The 17828-nt window shown below is 36.2% G+C and overlaps 3 protein-coding genes across 6 annotated transcripts; 1 reads left to right on the top strand and 2 right to left on the bottom strand.

Moving 5' to 3' along the window:
• Nucleotides 1-791: 791 nt before the first annotated feature.
• On the bottom strand, nt 792-7664 carry LOC138313540 (uncharacterized). Of its 4 annotated transcripts, none has more exons than XM_069253934.1 (3): nt 6492-7664; nt 4197-4705; nt 792-1975 (listed from the first exon to the last, which is right to left on the bottom strand). In XM_069253934.1, exons 2-3 carry the CDS (start codon nt 4681-4683, stop codon nt 990-992), a joined length of 1473 nt encoding a protein of 490 aa, XP_069110035.1. In that variant the 5' UTR covers nt 4684-4705; nt 6492-7664; the 3' UTR covers nt 792-989. The 4 variants fall into 4 exon arrangements, with proteins under 4 accessions (XP_069110035.1, XP_069110036.1, XP_069110037.1 ...); XM_069253935.1 differs by having other exon boundaries at nt 6518-7664; XM_069253936.1 differs by having other exon boundaries at nt 7202-7664.
• On the bottom strand, nt 6522-7112 carry LOC138313542 (uncharacterized). The gene has a single exon (XM_069253938.1). The coding sequence runs from the start codon at nt 7110-7112 to the stop codon at nt 6522-6524; it is 591 nt and encodes a 196-aa protein (XP_069110039.1).
• Nucleotides 7665-7946: 282 nt separating the features above from the next.
• Nucleotides 7947-17390, top strand: LOC138313543 (GRAM domain-containing protein 4-like). Its single transcript, XM_069253939.1, is given in 7 exon segments — nt 7947-8075; nt 8077-8112; nt 8656-8776; nt 9588-9678; nt 10308-10389; nt 15467-15532; nt 16503-17390. Coding segments are annotated over 7 exon segments (729 nt in total). The 5' UTR covers nt 7947-7961; the 3' UTR covers nt 16722-17390.
• The last annotated feature ends 438 nt before the right edge of the window (nt 17391-17828 follow it).

Here is a 17828-nt window from a genome sequence, read left to right as displayed (position 1 = left end):
ACCAGATAATAATGAAAAATTAAACTTGCAAAAACTTATGATAGCAGGCAGTGTGCGCTGCCAATCGTAATTGCAGTAATGATCAATATAAGCAATTACCACTATCTCGGTAACCTGCTATTCTGACCTTCCATACAAATTGACAAAGTATATATATGCCAGATGAAATACAAAAACATACCTTCAACTCCATACAAAATTGCAAAAGTGGCAGATAAAATTACAATCACTTAAAGGAAGCAGGCTGTACTGACCTTCCATACAATGAAACTTACAAAGGTGACAGATTATATAATTCAATAATAAAACATACAATAAACTTAAAGGAAACAGGCTGTACTGACCTTCCACACAAAATTACAAAAGTGGCAGATCAAATTACAAAAACATACAATCAACTATAAAGGAAGCAGGCAGTACTGAACTTCCAGAAAAAAAAAAAACTTACAATGGTGACAGATTAAATAACAAAACATACAATAAACTTAAAGGAAGCAGGCTGTACTGACCTTCCATACAAAATTACAAAAGTGGCAGATAAAATTACAAAAACATACAATCAACTATAATGGAAGCAGGCTGTACTGACCTTCCATACAAAATTACAAAAGTGGCAGATAAAATTACAAAAACATACAATCAACTATAATGGAAGCAGGCAGTACTGACCTTCCATACAAAATTACAAAAGTGGCAGATCAAATTACAAAAACATACAATCAACTATAAAGGAAGCAGGCAGTACTGACCTTCCATACAAAATTACAAAAGTGGTTGATAAAATTACCAAAAACACAAATCAACTATAATGGAAGCAGGCAGTACTGACCTTCCATAAAAAACTTACAATGGTGACAGATTAAATAACAAAACATACAATCAACTTATAGGAAGCAGGCTGTACTGACCTTCCATTAAAAATGATTGTGCATGGAAAGTGGGCACAGGACAGATCAGGTCAGATATTATAATAATTGGACAAGGAATCCTTATTTGAAAATGCCTATGCGAATATAAGAGCGAACAGCGTCTGATTTCCACCGACCATATTTTTGCAAAATGGTTTGAGGGACACCTAACTGACTGGCAGTAGTTGCAGCCCCTATTCTGAATGAGTGACCCTTGTATACCCTGGTGTCCAGTTGCAAAAATTTTAAAACTGCCTGCAACGACTTACAGAAATAGGAATAAGTAACAGGTGACTTATCTGCAAATTGAAACAAAGGGCCACTTGTGTGATTGCTCACTTGTAGGTAACTGTGCAGAGCTAAAACAGGGCAATAGTTTTTATTTGCCTTGATTGGGATTTCTAGAGTAATTGTTTGATTTTCAGAATGTTTGAAATTCACAATTCTCACTGTCATAGCTTTAATGGAATGGGTGTCGTCACGTAAGAAGTTAATGTCACTGGTCTGCAGAATTTTAGATGTAGAGTTGTTGTGATTCAATGTGAATTCACCGATACGCAAAAATGCATGGAAAGCCAAGAGAAACATTGCTCTACATAAACAAACCTTAAACAACGGGTGAATTACATTACTCATCGCATTGATAATTCTATGTAAAATATCAAGAGTAATTGGCAATCTGCAGTCTGAAACTTGTCTGCTGTTTTGAACACCCTTAAGCAATTTCTTTATAAAAAAGAGATCTGTAGGATCAGCCATATTCTCCAACTTATGAACAAAACTAATGGCTGACATATAAGAGTATATTGTCGCAGAGCTAAGCTTAAGTTGAAAAAGGTGGACAATGAATTGCGTCAATACATTCTGTGAGACTGGAAACGCAGCTTGGTTAGGGAATTTAGCTTGATGAAAGTCCAAGAATTGAGACAAAACACGTTTGTAACTATTTCTTGTAGATGGAGCTAGAGACGCCGACAATAATTTGGTGATTACAGTGTCACTAGATGTGGAGGAATTGAAACAGGAGTCAGATTGAGCCACGGAGCCAATTTGCGAGCTTCCTGAAACTGAAAACGAGATAATTTATCAGCTACTACATTAGTTGATCCTGGGATATGTTTTGCCCGAAATTGTATGTTAAACTTTAACGTGGCCAAAACTAAACGTCGAACGAGTTTCATCAGTGTATTTTCTTTTGATGACATTTTGTTAATTATCTCTACTACTGCTTGATTGTCACATAAGAACAGTATTCTGTGGTTGGCTAGTTTAAGCCCGAAAATTTCTAACGCAAGAACAATAGGGAAAAGTTCTTTAACTGTTATATGAACACCATGGAACTGATCTGTCCAGTGTCCCACAAACCAGCTGACACCAAGAACTGCCGCATAGCCACCATGTACTCCTGCAGCATCAGAATACAGTTTGATTGTATCTGATGAAAATCCATTTTTCAAACAGGAAAAATGCTTTCCCATTAAAATGTTCTAAAAACAAAGACCATGCCTGTAAGTCTGCGCGAGCCTCGTTGTTAAGTCTAATGAAATAATGAGCATACCTTACTCCTACTGTCAAATCTATTAAGCGACGAAGGAAGGCACGGCCAGGGACAATGACGATACAACAAAAATTAAGAAATCCTATAATTTGCTGAAGGTCCTTGAGTTGTATACGTTTTTTTGTTTTTGAATGAGTTGATCAGCCCATGTGCTTTTTCAAGCTTATCCTGAGGAAGGGTAGCTGTCATTGAAATAGAATTCAACTGGATGCCATAAATAATTATTTCTGTTGATGGCCATTGAGTTTTTTCATGTTTGATTGGAATACCTAAATATTCAGTAATTTTGAAAAACATTTCTAGATCTACTTTGCATTTTGATGATAAAGGTGGGCCAGCAAAGAAAAAATCATCCAAAAGATGTGACATGGAGGCTTGATGATGATGGGTCATGTACCACTGTAGAGCACAACTTAATTTTTCAAATAGTTGACAAGAAGAAGAACATCCCATGGGCAAGCATTTATCAAAGTAGTATTGTTTGTCCCATAAAAAACCCAAATATTTGTATTGAGAAGGGTGAATGGGGAGTAGTCTAAAGGCATCTTCAATATCGGCTTTAGCCATGAGGCAACCTTTCCCAAAACCCCGAACTAAATCTATAGCATGTTCAATAGTTTCATATTGGACTGCTGAAAACTCTTGAGGAATTAAACTGTTGACTGAATTTCCCTGTGGGTACGAAAGGTTATGAATTAAGCGGTACTTCCCAGGTTCTTTTTTAGGAATTAAGCCTAAAGGTGAAATGATCAGGTCTGGAAATGGTAACTGATTAAGGGACCAGCTATACGACCCTTGTTTATTTCTTTTACCAGCTTGTCTAACACTAACCCAGGGCTTTCACGAGCAGACTTATGGTTTTCGGGAGTATCTATCGCAGGTATTATCTCCCCTGAAATGCCTAAAGAAAAGCCCGAAGAAAAACCTACAACGAGTTCCTGACTTTTGTTATACTTAATGAGAAGACTTTTCAGGCGGTCTGCGTTGACTGGAGTTGGAAGTTTGGGCAGTGAGGGACTTGTACTGACTGATGGGCCAGTGACAGTTCTTGGTGGCAACTTTTTTGCCACAGACACAACACTCGTGCTTGAATTTGCACGAGTTTCCCTGTTTACATGTCCCTTCGAGGCCATATCCCCAACAATAACCATATGGGAGTTTGGGTTTTTGATGGGGTTTTCCTCGAAAGGGCTGATTACCGGAAGAAAAGGGCTTGGTTTGACTACCATTAGCAAAAGGCTTTGACTGATAGGAGGAGTAGTACTTGCGCGCATGGCAGCCAAACGCCATAACTCTTCATGTACAATATTCCATGCAATTGGCTGTCGGCGTCGAAGCTTTCTAAAATTCTCATCGTAAAACTTTACAGCCTGAAAACCATAATTTTGATTGAGAAGGCGCATGGTGTTGCCATATTTTAATAATGAGGCAATTTCATTGGGGTATTTCTCAGTATATAATGAAACAAATATATCAAAAGCTTGACTCCAATGATTTATATTGAAGACGCCTTTTGATTTTGTACTAGCTGTCAAGCCAAGCCCGTTTTTTTTCATATGTTAGTTTTAGCCTAGTGTCAGAATCTGTACTAGGAAACACCAGTTCGCCAAATTCGATGAAGTCATTATCCAGGATTTTTGACCTTATTCGGTCAGATACATTATACCCTAATGGCAGGGAAGATGAGCATGTTAGAAATGCTTCATTGGCAGGCGATGTTGATTCCTCACCTGGCGAATCGAACAATGTCCGCACCGCAGATAGGTTAGATGTGTTACTCGGAATGGTATCAGCTGCTGCAGACCCACTGGGTAACACCACAGGGTCATTGGACTGTGACAAAGTGCCCTGTCCTTGATCACACGACGGCAGCTCCAGGTTCATAAGATGGGTTGAACTTGTCGAAGGATCTGTATTCACAGTAGCTGTGGGACCGTGACAAGCACTGGATGAGTTGCCCACCCTGACCATGTCCATAGCTTCTTTCACAGCGGTCGCCACCAGTGAGGTTGTCTCCCTTCGAACAGCTGAAAGAACCTGGTTGACGATGGATGTGACATTTTGGACGTTGTCCACAGACTCCGCCTGGCTGGGGACAATAGATCTAGACTGTCGCCTTGATCTGGGCTGGCGAGGATGCACAGATTGTGTTGATTGAGGAACCGCTGGTTCCTTTGTTGTTCGCCGCCTTTTTCTGGAGGGTGGCTTGCTCGACATCTTTTAAAAAGTCATGGATAGTCTGAAAAAATGTAAATGTGAAATAATCCAACAAGTTGGTCATGGTCTGACAATGAAAAACAAAAAAAAAACATATTGCATGTGAACAATATGTTTAAGACATATAATTAGTATTGTATCATTGAATGCAATTAAAAAGATAACCTGTTTGTAAGCTAATGTATAGGTATAGTAATATTAAAGTCATTAAATACATATGATGGACTATAATCATATTTCGAAAACAAATGAAACAAGATGATTATACAATTAGTCAAGGGACTTAATTCAAATTTTTTTTTTGAAAAATGAAAGCCCAGAATGAAGTTTTAAGTACTTACACATCAGAAATCATATATATAAAAAGGAAAAGAAAAACCACCATTCAATCGGTATTGCATAAATCTTATATAATAATTGAGTGAAAATTTCAAAAATGAGAAAGATCCAAATTTTACTCGAAATATTAATTATAGATAATGAGATATCCAATAGTAAAACCCGTCCATGCATATGATGAGATCTATGATATAGTAATATACTAAGGCAAACAATAAGTCAAAAATAAACCCATTGATGCCTCAAGGTCAGAAATTACTGTTGAGAAATCACCGCAAAGTAATATTAAGTATTCATGGTGACTTGCATACATACAAGGTATTTATGTAATTAAGATACCTTTGTAGTTTGTAAAATAGCTATATTATTTACATACTAACAAAAATGGCCTGAGAAGACCCATGAATGTCCCAGATTTATAAAATGACAAAAAATAATGGCCTAAAAAGACCCATGAATGTCTAAGCTTTTATAAAATGACAAACAATAATGGCCTGAAAAGACCCATGAATGTCTAAAAGATATAAAATGACAAACAATAATGGCCTGAAAAGACCCATGAATGTCTAAAAGATATAAAATGACAAACAATAATGGCCTAAAAAAAGACCCATGAATGTCTAAGAGATATAAAGCGACAAACAATAATGGCCTAAAAAGACCCATGAATGACTAAAGATTAAATGACAAACAATAATGGCCTGAAAAGACCCATGAATGTCTAAGATTTTATAAAATGACAAACAATTATGGCCTGAAAAGACCCATGAATGACTAAGAGCTAGATATAAAGCGACAAACAATAATGGCCTGAAAAGACCCATGAATGTCTAAGATTTTATAAAATGACAAACAATAATGGCCTGAAAAGACCCATGAATGTCTAAGAGCTAGATATAAAGCGACAAACAATAATGGCCTGAAAATTAAGACCCATGAATGACTATATATATATAAAGATATAAAATGACAAAACAATAATGGCCCGAAAAGACCCATGAATGTCTAAGAGATATCAATTGAAACACAATAATGGTCTGAAAAGACCCATGAATGTTTAATTTGTATGGTAAACTGTACTGTATGTACTGTATAATTATGCTTTTCAAAAGACAAACAAATAATAAAAGGCCCATGAATGACTGTAATGGATTAACAATAATGGCCTGAACAGACTCATGGATATCTGCACGCTAGCCTAGAATATGTTTAAAATATTTTCCCATAGCCATGAGAGAACTTCACATATATCAACATTGAAAGTTGAAACTCAAGCAATATGACCCTAACACTGGGCCCTTAATAATGTTGATAAATGAGTAGGAGTTATCTCCCCTTACTCACCATTACAATTAATATATATCGACATCAACAAATAAAAACACCGCTAAAGATCAATATATACCATCGTGAAAGAGTAGGACAATAGCACGTATATATAAATTTAAATGAAATTCGGAAGGACTTACTGAAAAGTATACCAAGGATAAATTACATTGCTAAGATTTGTCCTCGAATCGCTTGAGCTGGGAGCCAATCGCCGATCTCACACTCCGTGCATATTTTGTCATCCCTTTTCGATTAAGGTGGACGTTATCTTTTGAATAAAGTTCTTGTGGATTCTGCCAAAAACCTCGGTGTTTCCACCATACCATATTAGCTTTGTCGTTCAACATGGATGCTAATGAAGTGTTGACCGTCGTCAGCTTAGCATTGTACACGCCGTCGTCATTGAAGCGAGGCAGTAGCTGTCCAACTATAACTATGCGAACGGAGGGCACATTCGATACACTACATGCCAAGTTAAAAATAGCTTGAGCTAACACGTCCGGATCACAGCGTGGTTTAGATAAATCGTTACCGCCAGCTTGTATGAATACAATGTCGGCAGGGAAAGAAGTGTATATGTCCGATGGCAATTGTAAAGATTTGGGACCCGGTAATACAGTACCTCCACCTAAGCCAGAACACGATATCTGAATCACATTCCCATCAAAGTTAAAATTATGAAAGTTATTACTAGATGTAGATTCATAATCTCCAAGACGTCGCACAAAAGAATGTCCCCACACTAACGCAAGTAAAACCATGATTTTTTAACAAAACACTTCTTGAGTAGAATTGGGCGGGATGCGTCGTCTAACAACGGATAGGGAGAACATACAAGGATCAAAATTACCTTGAAAGAATTAATCTCCGTCCGTTAACAGTCCAAGAATTCTGCTCCAGCAACAATCTTCATACAGCAAAAGCCATCATTCAATTAACATTGAAAATTGAAAGAATTCTTGTAGATTATGGATAATCTTAATTAGACACAGACAAAAATCTTCACGCTGGCTAAGATGGTAATGTGATAGTGACGCCACCGAGGACAAAGAAAGGTCAACGTCCTCAGTGATTGGTCCGGAGGCTGTAAGCAAAGCATCTGATTGGCTGACCAATCAATTACTCTCTCGCACTGACCAGGGGTCAAGCTAATTTGGGGAAATTCCATCACGCAGGCACGTGTACACTGTGACCTTGCATGTGTGTATAAGTAAACACACCTAAGGGCGCGGGGCCCCACTTACAAATTAGGAAAGTAAAAAATGAAACAGCCTGACATAAATCTATTTATTTTACCATGGTAAATAAATGTCATTTATAACGATTTTGTTTATGTAATGCAGTATTTTTTTATATATGATATTTTGATGACTTGTTCGATGTTTACTCTGTCACTGTTATCAGACAAACAAAGGTGTAAAACGGTGACGAGTTGAATTGAAGTTGACAGGGTGCGGTCCGTATTACTCCTTAAAACATTACACGTAATTTTACTAGTAATTATACATGTAACAATATCATTAAACATAAAACATAATTTCAACATAAAGAAAAAAAAATAGAAATATAACCATTTTACTAATTTTATCGTTTTTATACATTTAGGTTTGATGTTTGGTGTGAAATTATTCATCATTAATTACTTCTATAACAAGTATCCACGACTCCAACAAAAATACGACTCCGCGTACAAGACGTGGCAGTCTCTACCTACAGACGAACAGTTTCCATCAGGAGTGTATGAAGACAGAGCTTAACAAAGTAAATAGTTCATAAAACATAATTATTCATTGTATTGTATCATCAATTGCTTAACGATGCAGTAGCCGAGTTGGTTTTTTATCACTATAACACAGATTTACATTCAAAGTATACTGAACTTAGTAAGTGGAACACTATTATTATACAGTTGCTTTATTTAACAATGTGTTTACAAATTGTTAAATGCTACGGGGGCTGAGTTATTCACCAACGCTTCAACTGTATTGCACGAAGCATACCTTTTTAACATATCACAGTTCTAGTAGTATATAATTTAAAATGAAATGATTTATTAAATAAAAAAAAATTTGGTATACTTTGTATATATTTTTTTTATTTCTACAAAAGGTTTTCTCTGTCATTGCCTTATGTTGGAATGAACCTTGATTTAGTGTCGTTAATTCTTTGATGAAGAAGTCTAGTATGGGGGATCAATTGCAGTTTTTGGTTCTATTTTTAGCTGATATAAAAAAACAGATTGCGAAAAAAGTTAGTTCAATTACTTAATTTGAGTTATATAATATAATATCTATCCTTTTGCAGTACGTTTTAGTTGAGTCAAAAGAAGAAATAGAAGACTATAACGGATCAGAGGTTGTCACTAACCAAGACAAGCAGTTCTATGAACTGTTTTCACTCCCTCCTGCTGAAGCTCCATTAACAGGTTAGTCTTTTTCCTACGCAGCTATTGTGGTCCCATTTTGATGTCAGCTTGTGAACTTGTTTCAATCGTATAGGAATATGTAGAGACACCTCTTTAAAGGCTTACTACCTTTCCGTTCTTTCCGGAGCAAAATTTAAAGGTTTCTTAAAAGCATTAATAACAAAAGAAAATATATATCGATGGCTTAAGATGAGGTTACAACACCAAACATATGCAAGATTTCCTGTCTAATGTACGATAACAGTGGAGATTCATTCCGCTGTTTTGCCGTCTGGCGCACTGATAGTCAACTACCGCGCGGCATTTAGGACGACGGCGGGAAATATAAAACGACCCGCGTTATGAAAATTAACATTTTATTTATTCTAATTAAACAGTTCTGAAGGTGATGATAAGTGTGCTAGTAAACGTATATTTAATAACTTCTGCGACTCTACAAAATTATTGATCTCGTTTTACATTTCTATTTTAAAAATTAAAAGCCGTTTCGGAAAGGTAGTGGCCCTTTAAACTTGACCGTAGAGTTTCTTTGTTCCTTTAAAACAGATAATATAAAACATAAACTTGACGATGTAGTTCCGTGAGCCAAAGTTCTGTAGATTACACCATCAAAATAACAATCACTGTAGGTATGTTGATGAACCAACTTATTTTCGCGGTGTAATGATTTCGCATTGTCGTGCCTGACAGCTTTTTCGCGGACATTACGCGAAATTTATTTGCCCACGAAAATAAGTCTGTTTGCTGAAGTACATATTGTATATCTAGGAATTTTGTTGATGATAAGGGAATTAATTGCATTGCCTTTCAGGTTGGAAAGGTGGTCGACGTTGTGCATTAATTAATAAAGAAAAGACTTTTGGATCAAGATTTAAAAACGGAAAGATGTATCTCACAAAAAGGTATGCAACATGTTTTTTGATAATGAAATAGCTGACTAAAATTAATACTTCGCTTTTGAAGTATTTATAAAGGTTGTACGGGATTAGGGTTATGGTGTAACTGCATTTTCAGTACCGTTCATCATTTGTGGAGCCGAGAGACATAACTACAAGGTCGTTAGAAAATGAACTTTTTTCAAAAAGCTTACAAACTTATTAGGATGTAGCTTAAACATTTACGGTTTTATTTATTAAACATACTATGCTTTTTGTAATGGCATCACATCTAACATTTTATTAATTTTGTGCTAAATGACATTAAGATATATCAATGGTTGGCGTCAAGGCTTGTCCCTCTGGGATCTCATGTTTCTTTACTTGGATTTTAAAATTGAAAACCAATTACAATTTGCAAAGTGCTTTATAGAATAAATAATAATGAATTATTTTTAAGTGTATGGAAAAGACATTTAATTTGATACATTTGATCATTATACAAATGTACATTGACATTATACACGCTGTATATTTGTTTTTTATTCTGTATTCATTTTGTCGTTATTTTTGTTTTTGGGATACGTTTTAAATGCATACATGTATGTGTTATGTCCATAAGTTTATAATAATCCTGATGTCGCCGCATCTTTCAGCTTTATCTGTTTTGAAAGGAAAGCGTCTCCATCCCCAAAGAATATTGTTATCCCACTTGCAGATATTGTGAAATTTCAAAAGGTAAGCATTGAACCATTATAAATATAATTAAAGAAAACACAATAATGTGAAACAGTCCATTTTTCGTACAGTTTTTGGATCAATGTCTGTTAATTTTACGACAACAATGTGGAATCTCATGGTGACCAAGACATTATATAGGGTAACATACCAAGACGTCTCATTCGTTTAATTAGAATTTACACCAAACGGATTCAGGAAATGCGAAAGATTTTTTGAAAGTGTTTTCAACTAGCATTTTGTTATAAGTATGTTTATTGATAAACGTCGTTAATGGGAGGTGAATTAAGACGTTTTGCTTCTAAATACGCCAGTCGAATTTCGCTTACGATTTGTTAATTTGTCTCTGAAATAGATAATTTTTATTAGGGGAACGGGAATGTTTACTGATGTTGAGTGTCTATATTTAACATCCTGGTACAAAATTGTTGATATTCCCTTTACATGAGATTTGGCAATTATGATTTTAGTGTTGTTTTCGTGGCTTAATCCTGAGGGACCATTACATTTTATCTAATATATTCATTTGCAATCATGCACCGTGCTTTAGTTATTTTAACATAAACGCTTCCTATATATAGTTTTCAGTCTGGTCCTACATTGAATAAAAATTTAGTCAAATTCTGCTTTCTACTTTTCCTATATATTGATTTTTATGTTGAAGCGATCGGTCTCTTTCCTCAATGTTAAGTTATGTGCCCTGTATTTGTGTATATCACTGTATGCATATTTTCCGGGTTGTGCATGTATACATTTGAAAGCATTGTGATCAATCCTGTTTCTCCTGATATTATTTTAGGCTTAACATGAATTCCTGTGATGTAGGTTTAAGTTTAGTCAATGTTAACGTTAACGTCATAAGGGAGATAACTCCAGCGTTATTATGCAGGGACAAAAACAAGGTAAATACATGTACATTTCAGGAAAAGTTTTCTTCGTTAAGTTTTCTTGTTACTTGTTGTGTTGCCGAGTTTTATCTTGTGTAAAATTGGCCAGTGTATATAAATTGTTAACGTGGTGTCATTTGGTAAACAGCCAATTTCATACCGTAGTGTAGAAGGTTCAGAACCTGGGAACGTATAGAGGCTTTTGATGTCTGCTGACTTGTTTTTGTCGACACTACGGTGCAGTATATCCGCCAGTTTGGCACATGTTTTATGTAATTTTGGTGATAGCTTAAGTTTTCTATCTTCAGGTTTTGACAGGTTTTTATATTTACGGCACAATGAGTTCGTAGATAGACTTGTTCATCCATGAATCCTTTAAAACTGCATACATATTAAAGTACTTGTAACCATCACTTAATATACATTTTTGTACATGTATTCAGATTCATTACAGACAATTTAGTGTAAAGTTGTGTTATATATGGCGCATGGTGTTTACATCTGCTGCGTAATCTGGATGCAGTTCGTATATTGTCCCCTTTTTAGGTCATCTGACCCATCTGACCTATAGTCGTCATGTTTCGTCCGTCGTCGTCCGCCGTGCGCCGTGCGCCGTGCGTTAACTTTTCACATTTTGAACTTCTTCTCAAGTTCTACCAGTGCGATTTGGCTGAAACTTGCATGAAATGATCCTGCCATGGTCCCGACAAAGTGTTGTTATTTTTCGGGTCGATCCGAAATCCAAGATGGCCGCCACAGCCGCCATCTTGAAAATAATTTTGAACTTCTTCTCAAGTTCTACCGTTGCAATTAGGATGAAACTTGCATGAAATAATCCTGACATGGTCCCGACAAAGTGTTGTTATTTTTCCGGTCGATCCGAAATCCAAGATGGCCGCCACAGCTGCCATCTTGAAAATACATTTTGAACGTCTTCTCAAGTTCTACCTATGCGATTTGGCTGAAACTTGCATGAAATGATCCTGTAATGGTCCCGACAAAGTGTTGTTATTTTTCGGGTCGATCCGAAATCCAAGATGGCCGCCACAGCCGCCATCTTGAAAACACATTTTGAACTTCTTCTCAAGTTCTACCAGTGCGATTCTGCTGAAACTTGCATGAAATGATCCTGACATGGTCCCGACAAAGTGTTGTTATTTTTCCGGTCGATCCGAAATCCAAGATGGCCGCCACAGCCGCCATCTTGAAAATATATTTTGAACCTCTTCTCAAGTTCTACCGGTGCAATTAGGCTGAAACTTGCATGAAATGATCCTGACATGGTCCCGACAAAGTGTTGTTACTTTTCGGGTCGATCCGAAATCCAATATGGCCGCCACAGCCGCCATCTTGAAAGCACATTTTGAACTTCTTCTCAAGTTCTACTGGTGCGATTTGGCTGAAACTTGCATGAAATGATCCTGTTATGGTCCCGACAAAGTGTTGTTATTTTTCGGGTCGATCCGAAATCCAAGATGGCCGCCACAGCCGCCATCTTGAAAATACATTTTGAACTTCTTCTCAAGTTCTACCGGTGCAATTGGGCTGAAACTTGCATGAAATGATCCTGACATGGTCCCGACAAAGTGTTGTTATTTTTCGGGTCGATCCGAAATTCAAGATTGCCGCCAAAGCCGCCATCTTGAAAACACATTTTGAACTTCTTCTCAAGTTCTACCGGTGCGGTTTGGCTGAAACTGGCATGAAATGATTCTGATATGGTCCCGACAAAGTGTTGTTATTTTTCGGGTCGATCCGTAATCCAAGATGGCCGCCAAAGCCGCCATCTTGAAAACACATTTTGAACTTCTTCTAAAGTTCTACCAGTGCGATTTGGCTGAAACTTGCATGAAATGATCCTGACATGGTCCCGACAAAGTGTTGTTATTTTTCGGGTCAATCCGAAAACCAAGATGGCCGCCACAGACGCCATCTTTAAAACACATTTTGAACTTCTTCTCAAGTTCTACCAGTGCGATTTGGCTGAAACTTGCATGAAATGATCCTGACATGGTCCCAACAAAGTGTTGTTACATCTCTGGTTGATCGCAAATCGAAGATGGCTACCATGACACTATATCTAATTAACTTCCTACATGTTAAGGCCCTTTGGCCTCTTGTTTGAAAGAAAATTTGTTGAAAGAAATTGAAAATGATCCTGACATGGTCCTGACAAAGTGACACCATATGAAATTAAATTTACTATTGCCAAGGCAGTCAGATGACCGTTAAGGCCCTTTGGGCCTCTTGTTTATATTTCCTGATATCCCTATTCGTCCTTTCCATTGACTCTAGGTTCTCTCTCGTAGATTATACTTATCACTAAATATTTGGAAATGGAACAATTCGCTCGTTGTGATACAGTTGGTCTACTGTTCAGTGTCTCTCGTGTTATGCTGCAGTGAGATGACACCATAATGACAAGACAATGCGACAAGAAATTATCTATTTGCATAGTTCAGAGTTATTTGCCCTTGCGGGTAGGTATTGATTGTGACGTCATGTGTTTGGGAGCGTAACGTTATACTTCTCAGAGAAAACGACGTGGATTGCGCTCACAAAACAATGACGTAACAATCGATACCTACCCGCAAGGGAGCTAACTCTGTAATATGTAAAGACAGAATACTGTAACGTACATATTGTTGTGATAATATATTTTAGCGCTTTGCTCGGCAGGATTGTTGCTCTAAACGTTTATTGTGCTAATTGTATTCTTATACACTGTTTATCTTGCCATTAATAAGATGAATTTATCATTGCGCTAATCTGTTCAAATCTGTTTTGTAGATAAATTAAGTACGTTTACAGTACACTGTAGTCTTAATTACTGAACATGCATTGGCATCTGCATCATCTCAGATCTGTGCATACTGGTTAAGCCGTCTACAATAGGCCTACTAGTGTATATTTTTTATTTCAATCAAAATAAGCATGTAGTGGTATCTTATGACACTCTTCTTTAATAAGATTCTTATGTATTTTTTGTGTTTTGATTTACATATGTTAATTACCGTGACAAAAACCAAAACCCCCAATATTTCGTGTTGAAATTTAATACGTATAATTCCTTGTTGTAGTGTCGGTAAATTGTCTTTTAATCGTTGCGGAGTCTTTTCTCGTATAATAACGTATTCATTTAAAGGTAGGTTTCGCCCAACCTAATAAATATTTTTTTTTGTGAAATGCGATAAGCGGAAGAAAAGATGAAAAAACATATTAAAATATCTCAATTTAATTTCTTTATGTGTTTGAGATTGAACAAATGTGTCTTGAATACAAAATTGAAGGAAATCCTTCGGAATATTACGGTGTCCGTCAGACAAAATAATATGCAAATGAAGCTGCGATGGATTGCGTTGTCGAAGTTTGGCGCATGCGCATTGTCACGCACTAAAAGTAAACAAAATGGCTGAACAAAAGTGTGTGAGATGAAAAAAAAATCTGAATCGGCAACAAAGTGGAGGAAATTATAATGGATTCGGTAGCACCCTAGGATAGATCTATAGGGATTTAAATTCAGAGATGGCATGTAGCAATAGAAGAAACAGAAGCCACATCTCAAGCGGAACTTACCGGGATCTGTTGGGACTCGTGTAACGGCATTGCACGTGGTGAGTTAAATTTCAACACATATGCATATGCCAGCGCACAGATAGCCGCAGACTAACTACATGTATATTTGGTGTACAAAGTTAGCGAGCGTATGTAAGTAACATGAAGAGTTTTAGATTATATGATATGCATAAACAGTCCCTCGCACTTCGATTTGTTGTTGTTGTATTTTTAACTAAACATGCCGTGGCAAGACTGTCACTTCCATCTGACATCTCGACATTTTGTTGCACGCTTCCGTTTGTTGCTGCGGCCTCGTTTTGGAAAAAATACGTCATGTTCTATGTAAAGCTTGACTTCGCTCTATTTTTAGAGAAGTATTTTCCTGGTCAAGCTAGGCAACTGACCACCCATATTGTTCGCTGTATGCATTGAGCAAATAGATCTGAAGATTATATCTTATGTATAGGATAAATTTCAATTTCGTAGTCTTTATATTTCATTGGGCGAAACCTACCTTTAAATGTTTGTTTATTACATGCCATTTTCAATTTTCAATTGTGTTATAACTGAATAGCATCCATGATACAATATCTGAAGTGTTTACTATTTTAAACTATTGATGCATTTTACAGTGCAAGCCGTACAGTTTTCTGCCCGGGAATGGAATGGCATTGGAAATAGTTGTAATCGGAAACAAGGTGAGGAACCATTTCACGGAGCAGTCCGTACCGATAATTACATGTGTAAATTGGATCGGTAGGAATACGATTGCTCCTGATATCCCACAACTCGTATTTATACAATTTGTAACAGGGATTCTCTCAGTTGAAATTAAATAAGCCGAAATGAAATTGCCACTCTGTTAAACTGTCAGGTTCCGTTCTCAGAACTTGTTCCCAAAGGCGCGTCATGACCGTTGTGATAAAGACTTTGTGTTTTGAGCTAAATTATTCCCAGTCGCCAATCTCGGTCAAGCTCTTCTTTACTAATATGTGCGGCACCTCACTACGATATCACTAATAGACAGACACCAGCCTACATCTGTAACTTGTCTTCTGTGTTTAGAGACATTTGATGCTTTTCTTTTAGCTTGTCTGTCGGTCCGTCCACCATATTGCCATATCAAATGAAATTAACATGAAATACCTCTCTTATAGAATCTAAAGTCACATGATCACAGTTTTCCTTAATACTTCGGTTGTGATTTTTATTTTAATCCAACTCTTATTCTGTTCTTGTATAGTGATAAATTCAAATCGTGGATGGTTACAAATTTCATTTCGAAATATTTGCCAAATAGTTGCAAGTTAATAAGCATGTTGGATAATGTTGAAAACCTAGTAAACTAGCAAAAAGCTCTTAAAAGAAAACAAATGTTTACTTTTCTTGACATAATAAACATTATAGTTTGTCTAAAATGTATAACGTGTTTGCTTCTATTGGGGCCGAAAGTGACATACTACACTATAAATAAAACCAATAATAATAAGTTCGAAGTTACAATACATGTAAAGATGACCGTAAAATAGACAACGAATGTTATTGGAAATGCATTTAGACATACGTTTGAGGCTTTTCGTGATTCCAGAACGAATGATAAACAATCCAATGTGTGATTGTAGAAATTTGATTAATGTTTAACAGTTCTGCCCTGTTGTTATCTTTCAGTCATTCATCTTTGGAGGGATCCTTAACAGGGACGAAGCCTTCGACCATATCATGGAAACTGGCCTTGAAAATATGTTGCCATGGGCGACAGGCGAGCCATTAATCATAGACCAGGAGGATTCGAGAATGCCATCATCGGGTGTACTTAGAAAAAGAAACAGTGGCGGACAGAAGTTCCGGAATTTTAGCTTGGCGACAGAGTATAATGAATCGGACTGATACTGTGAAAAGGACAATAACGTGTGTTTGTGAAAAAAATGTTCTATGAAGCTATTCCATCCATCAGTCATTTACTTATTGCGTCAAATATGAAGGTCCTGGTGATTTTCTGTACACATACCTCCACCACAAGTCGGTAGGATTAGTGCCTATAAAGATGATAAATGTCGGTTTTATGTATGCTTCGAGTAATATTTTTGAAATCCGTATTTAGATTGTAATATCTTGAATGCATTTTGATGCTAATTATATTAAATGTATTTATTTACAGTTGAACCTGCAAATTCAATATTAATGTGGTTTTGAGACGCATTTAGGAATATTTATGATATACTGTTTAAATGTTGTCATAATGAACAAACTCAAATTACACCATACTAAAGAGATGCTGCTAGACCAATTTTTGGTTGTGTATGACATGACGCTAATCGATATTACTGTATGTGTGAATCTACGCATACTGAATAAAGACTTAATATATTGGTGTAATAGCCTCCTTAATACACAAGACTTCGATCAAAGTGTTGTAGTCGTAATTATTCATGAATACAAAATATCATAGATTGGTTTAATTATTTATGTTTGTATTATTACATTGCTCATTGTATTCCATGACGATTAAATTATGCAAAAAAACAAATGAATAAATTGTTTATTTTTGTATTTATATTTTATTATGTTCTCAGTCAATGAATTAATATTATGAACTATATGGAGAATTAATGACACATGATGACTAGAAAGTGTCTTACATACAATATCAACACAAGACACTTGGTATACAATTTATTTGTACCAATATAACTGTTCTCATATCACGACGCACACATATATATTTACATTCTGTGTTTCTTTGCCTGTGTATCGTTTGTAGATTCAAACTGCACTGTATACTGCAATTTACAATGATGAGGTCGATGTACGGATACAGGTTAATGTAGATCCGGCTGTCGATGACTTTCATTTTCAAAAATATATTTGAGTTTTCTTTACTTGATTGGGATGAAATAAAATTCATTTAGAAATAACATCATGGATACAAGGCAATAATTGTTTAAATAAACATCTACGTCTATTTGGTACCTGGAAAACCGTAATTGGACGCTC

The sequence above is a fragment of the Argopecten irradians genome, unplaced genomic scaffold, assembly GCF_041381155.1.
Source record: "Argopecten irradians isolate NY unplaced genomic scaffold, Ai_NY scaffold_0729, whole genome shotgun sequence".
Taxonomy (NCBI): domain Eukaryota; kingdom Metazoa; phylum Mollusca; class Bivalvia; order Pectinida; family Pectinidae; genus Argopecten; species Argopecten irradians.
The sequence above is the reverse complement of the archived record's forward strand: the minus strand, read 5'-3'. Positions and strand labels throughout refer to the sequence as shown.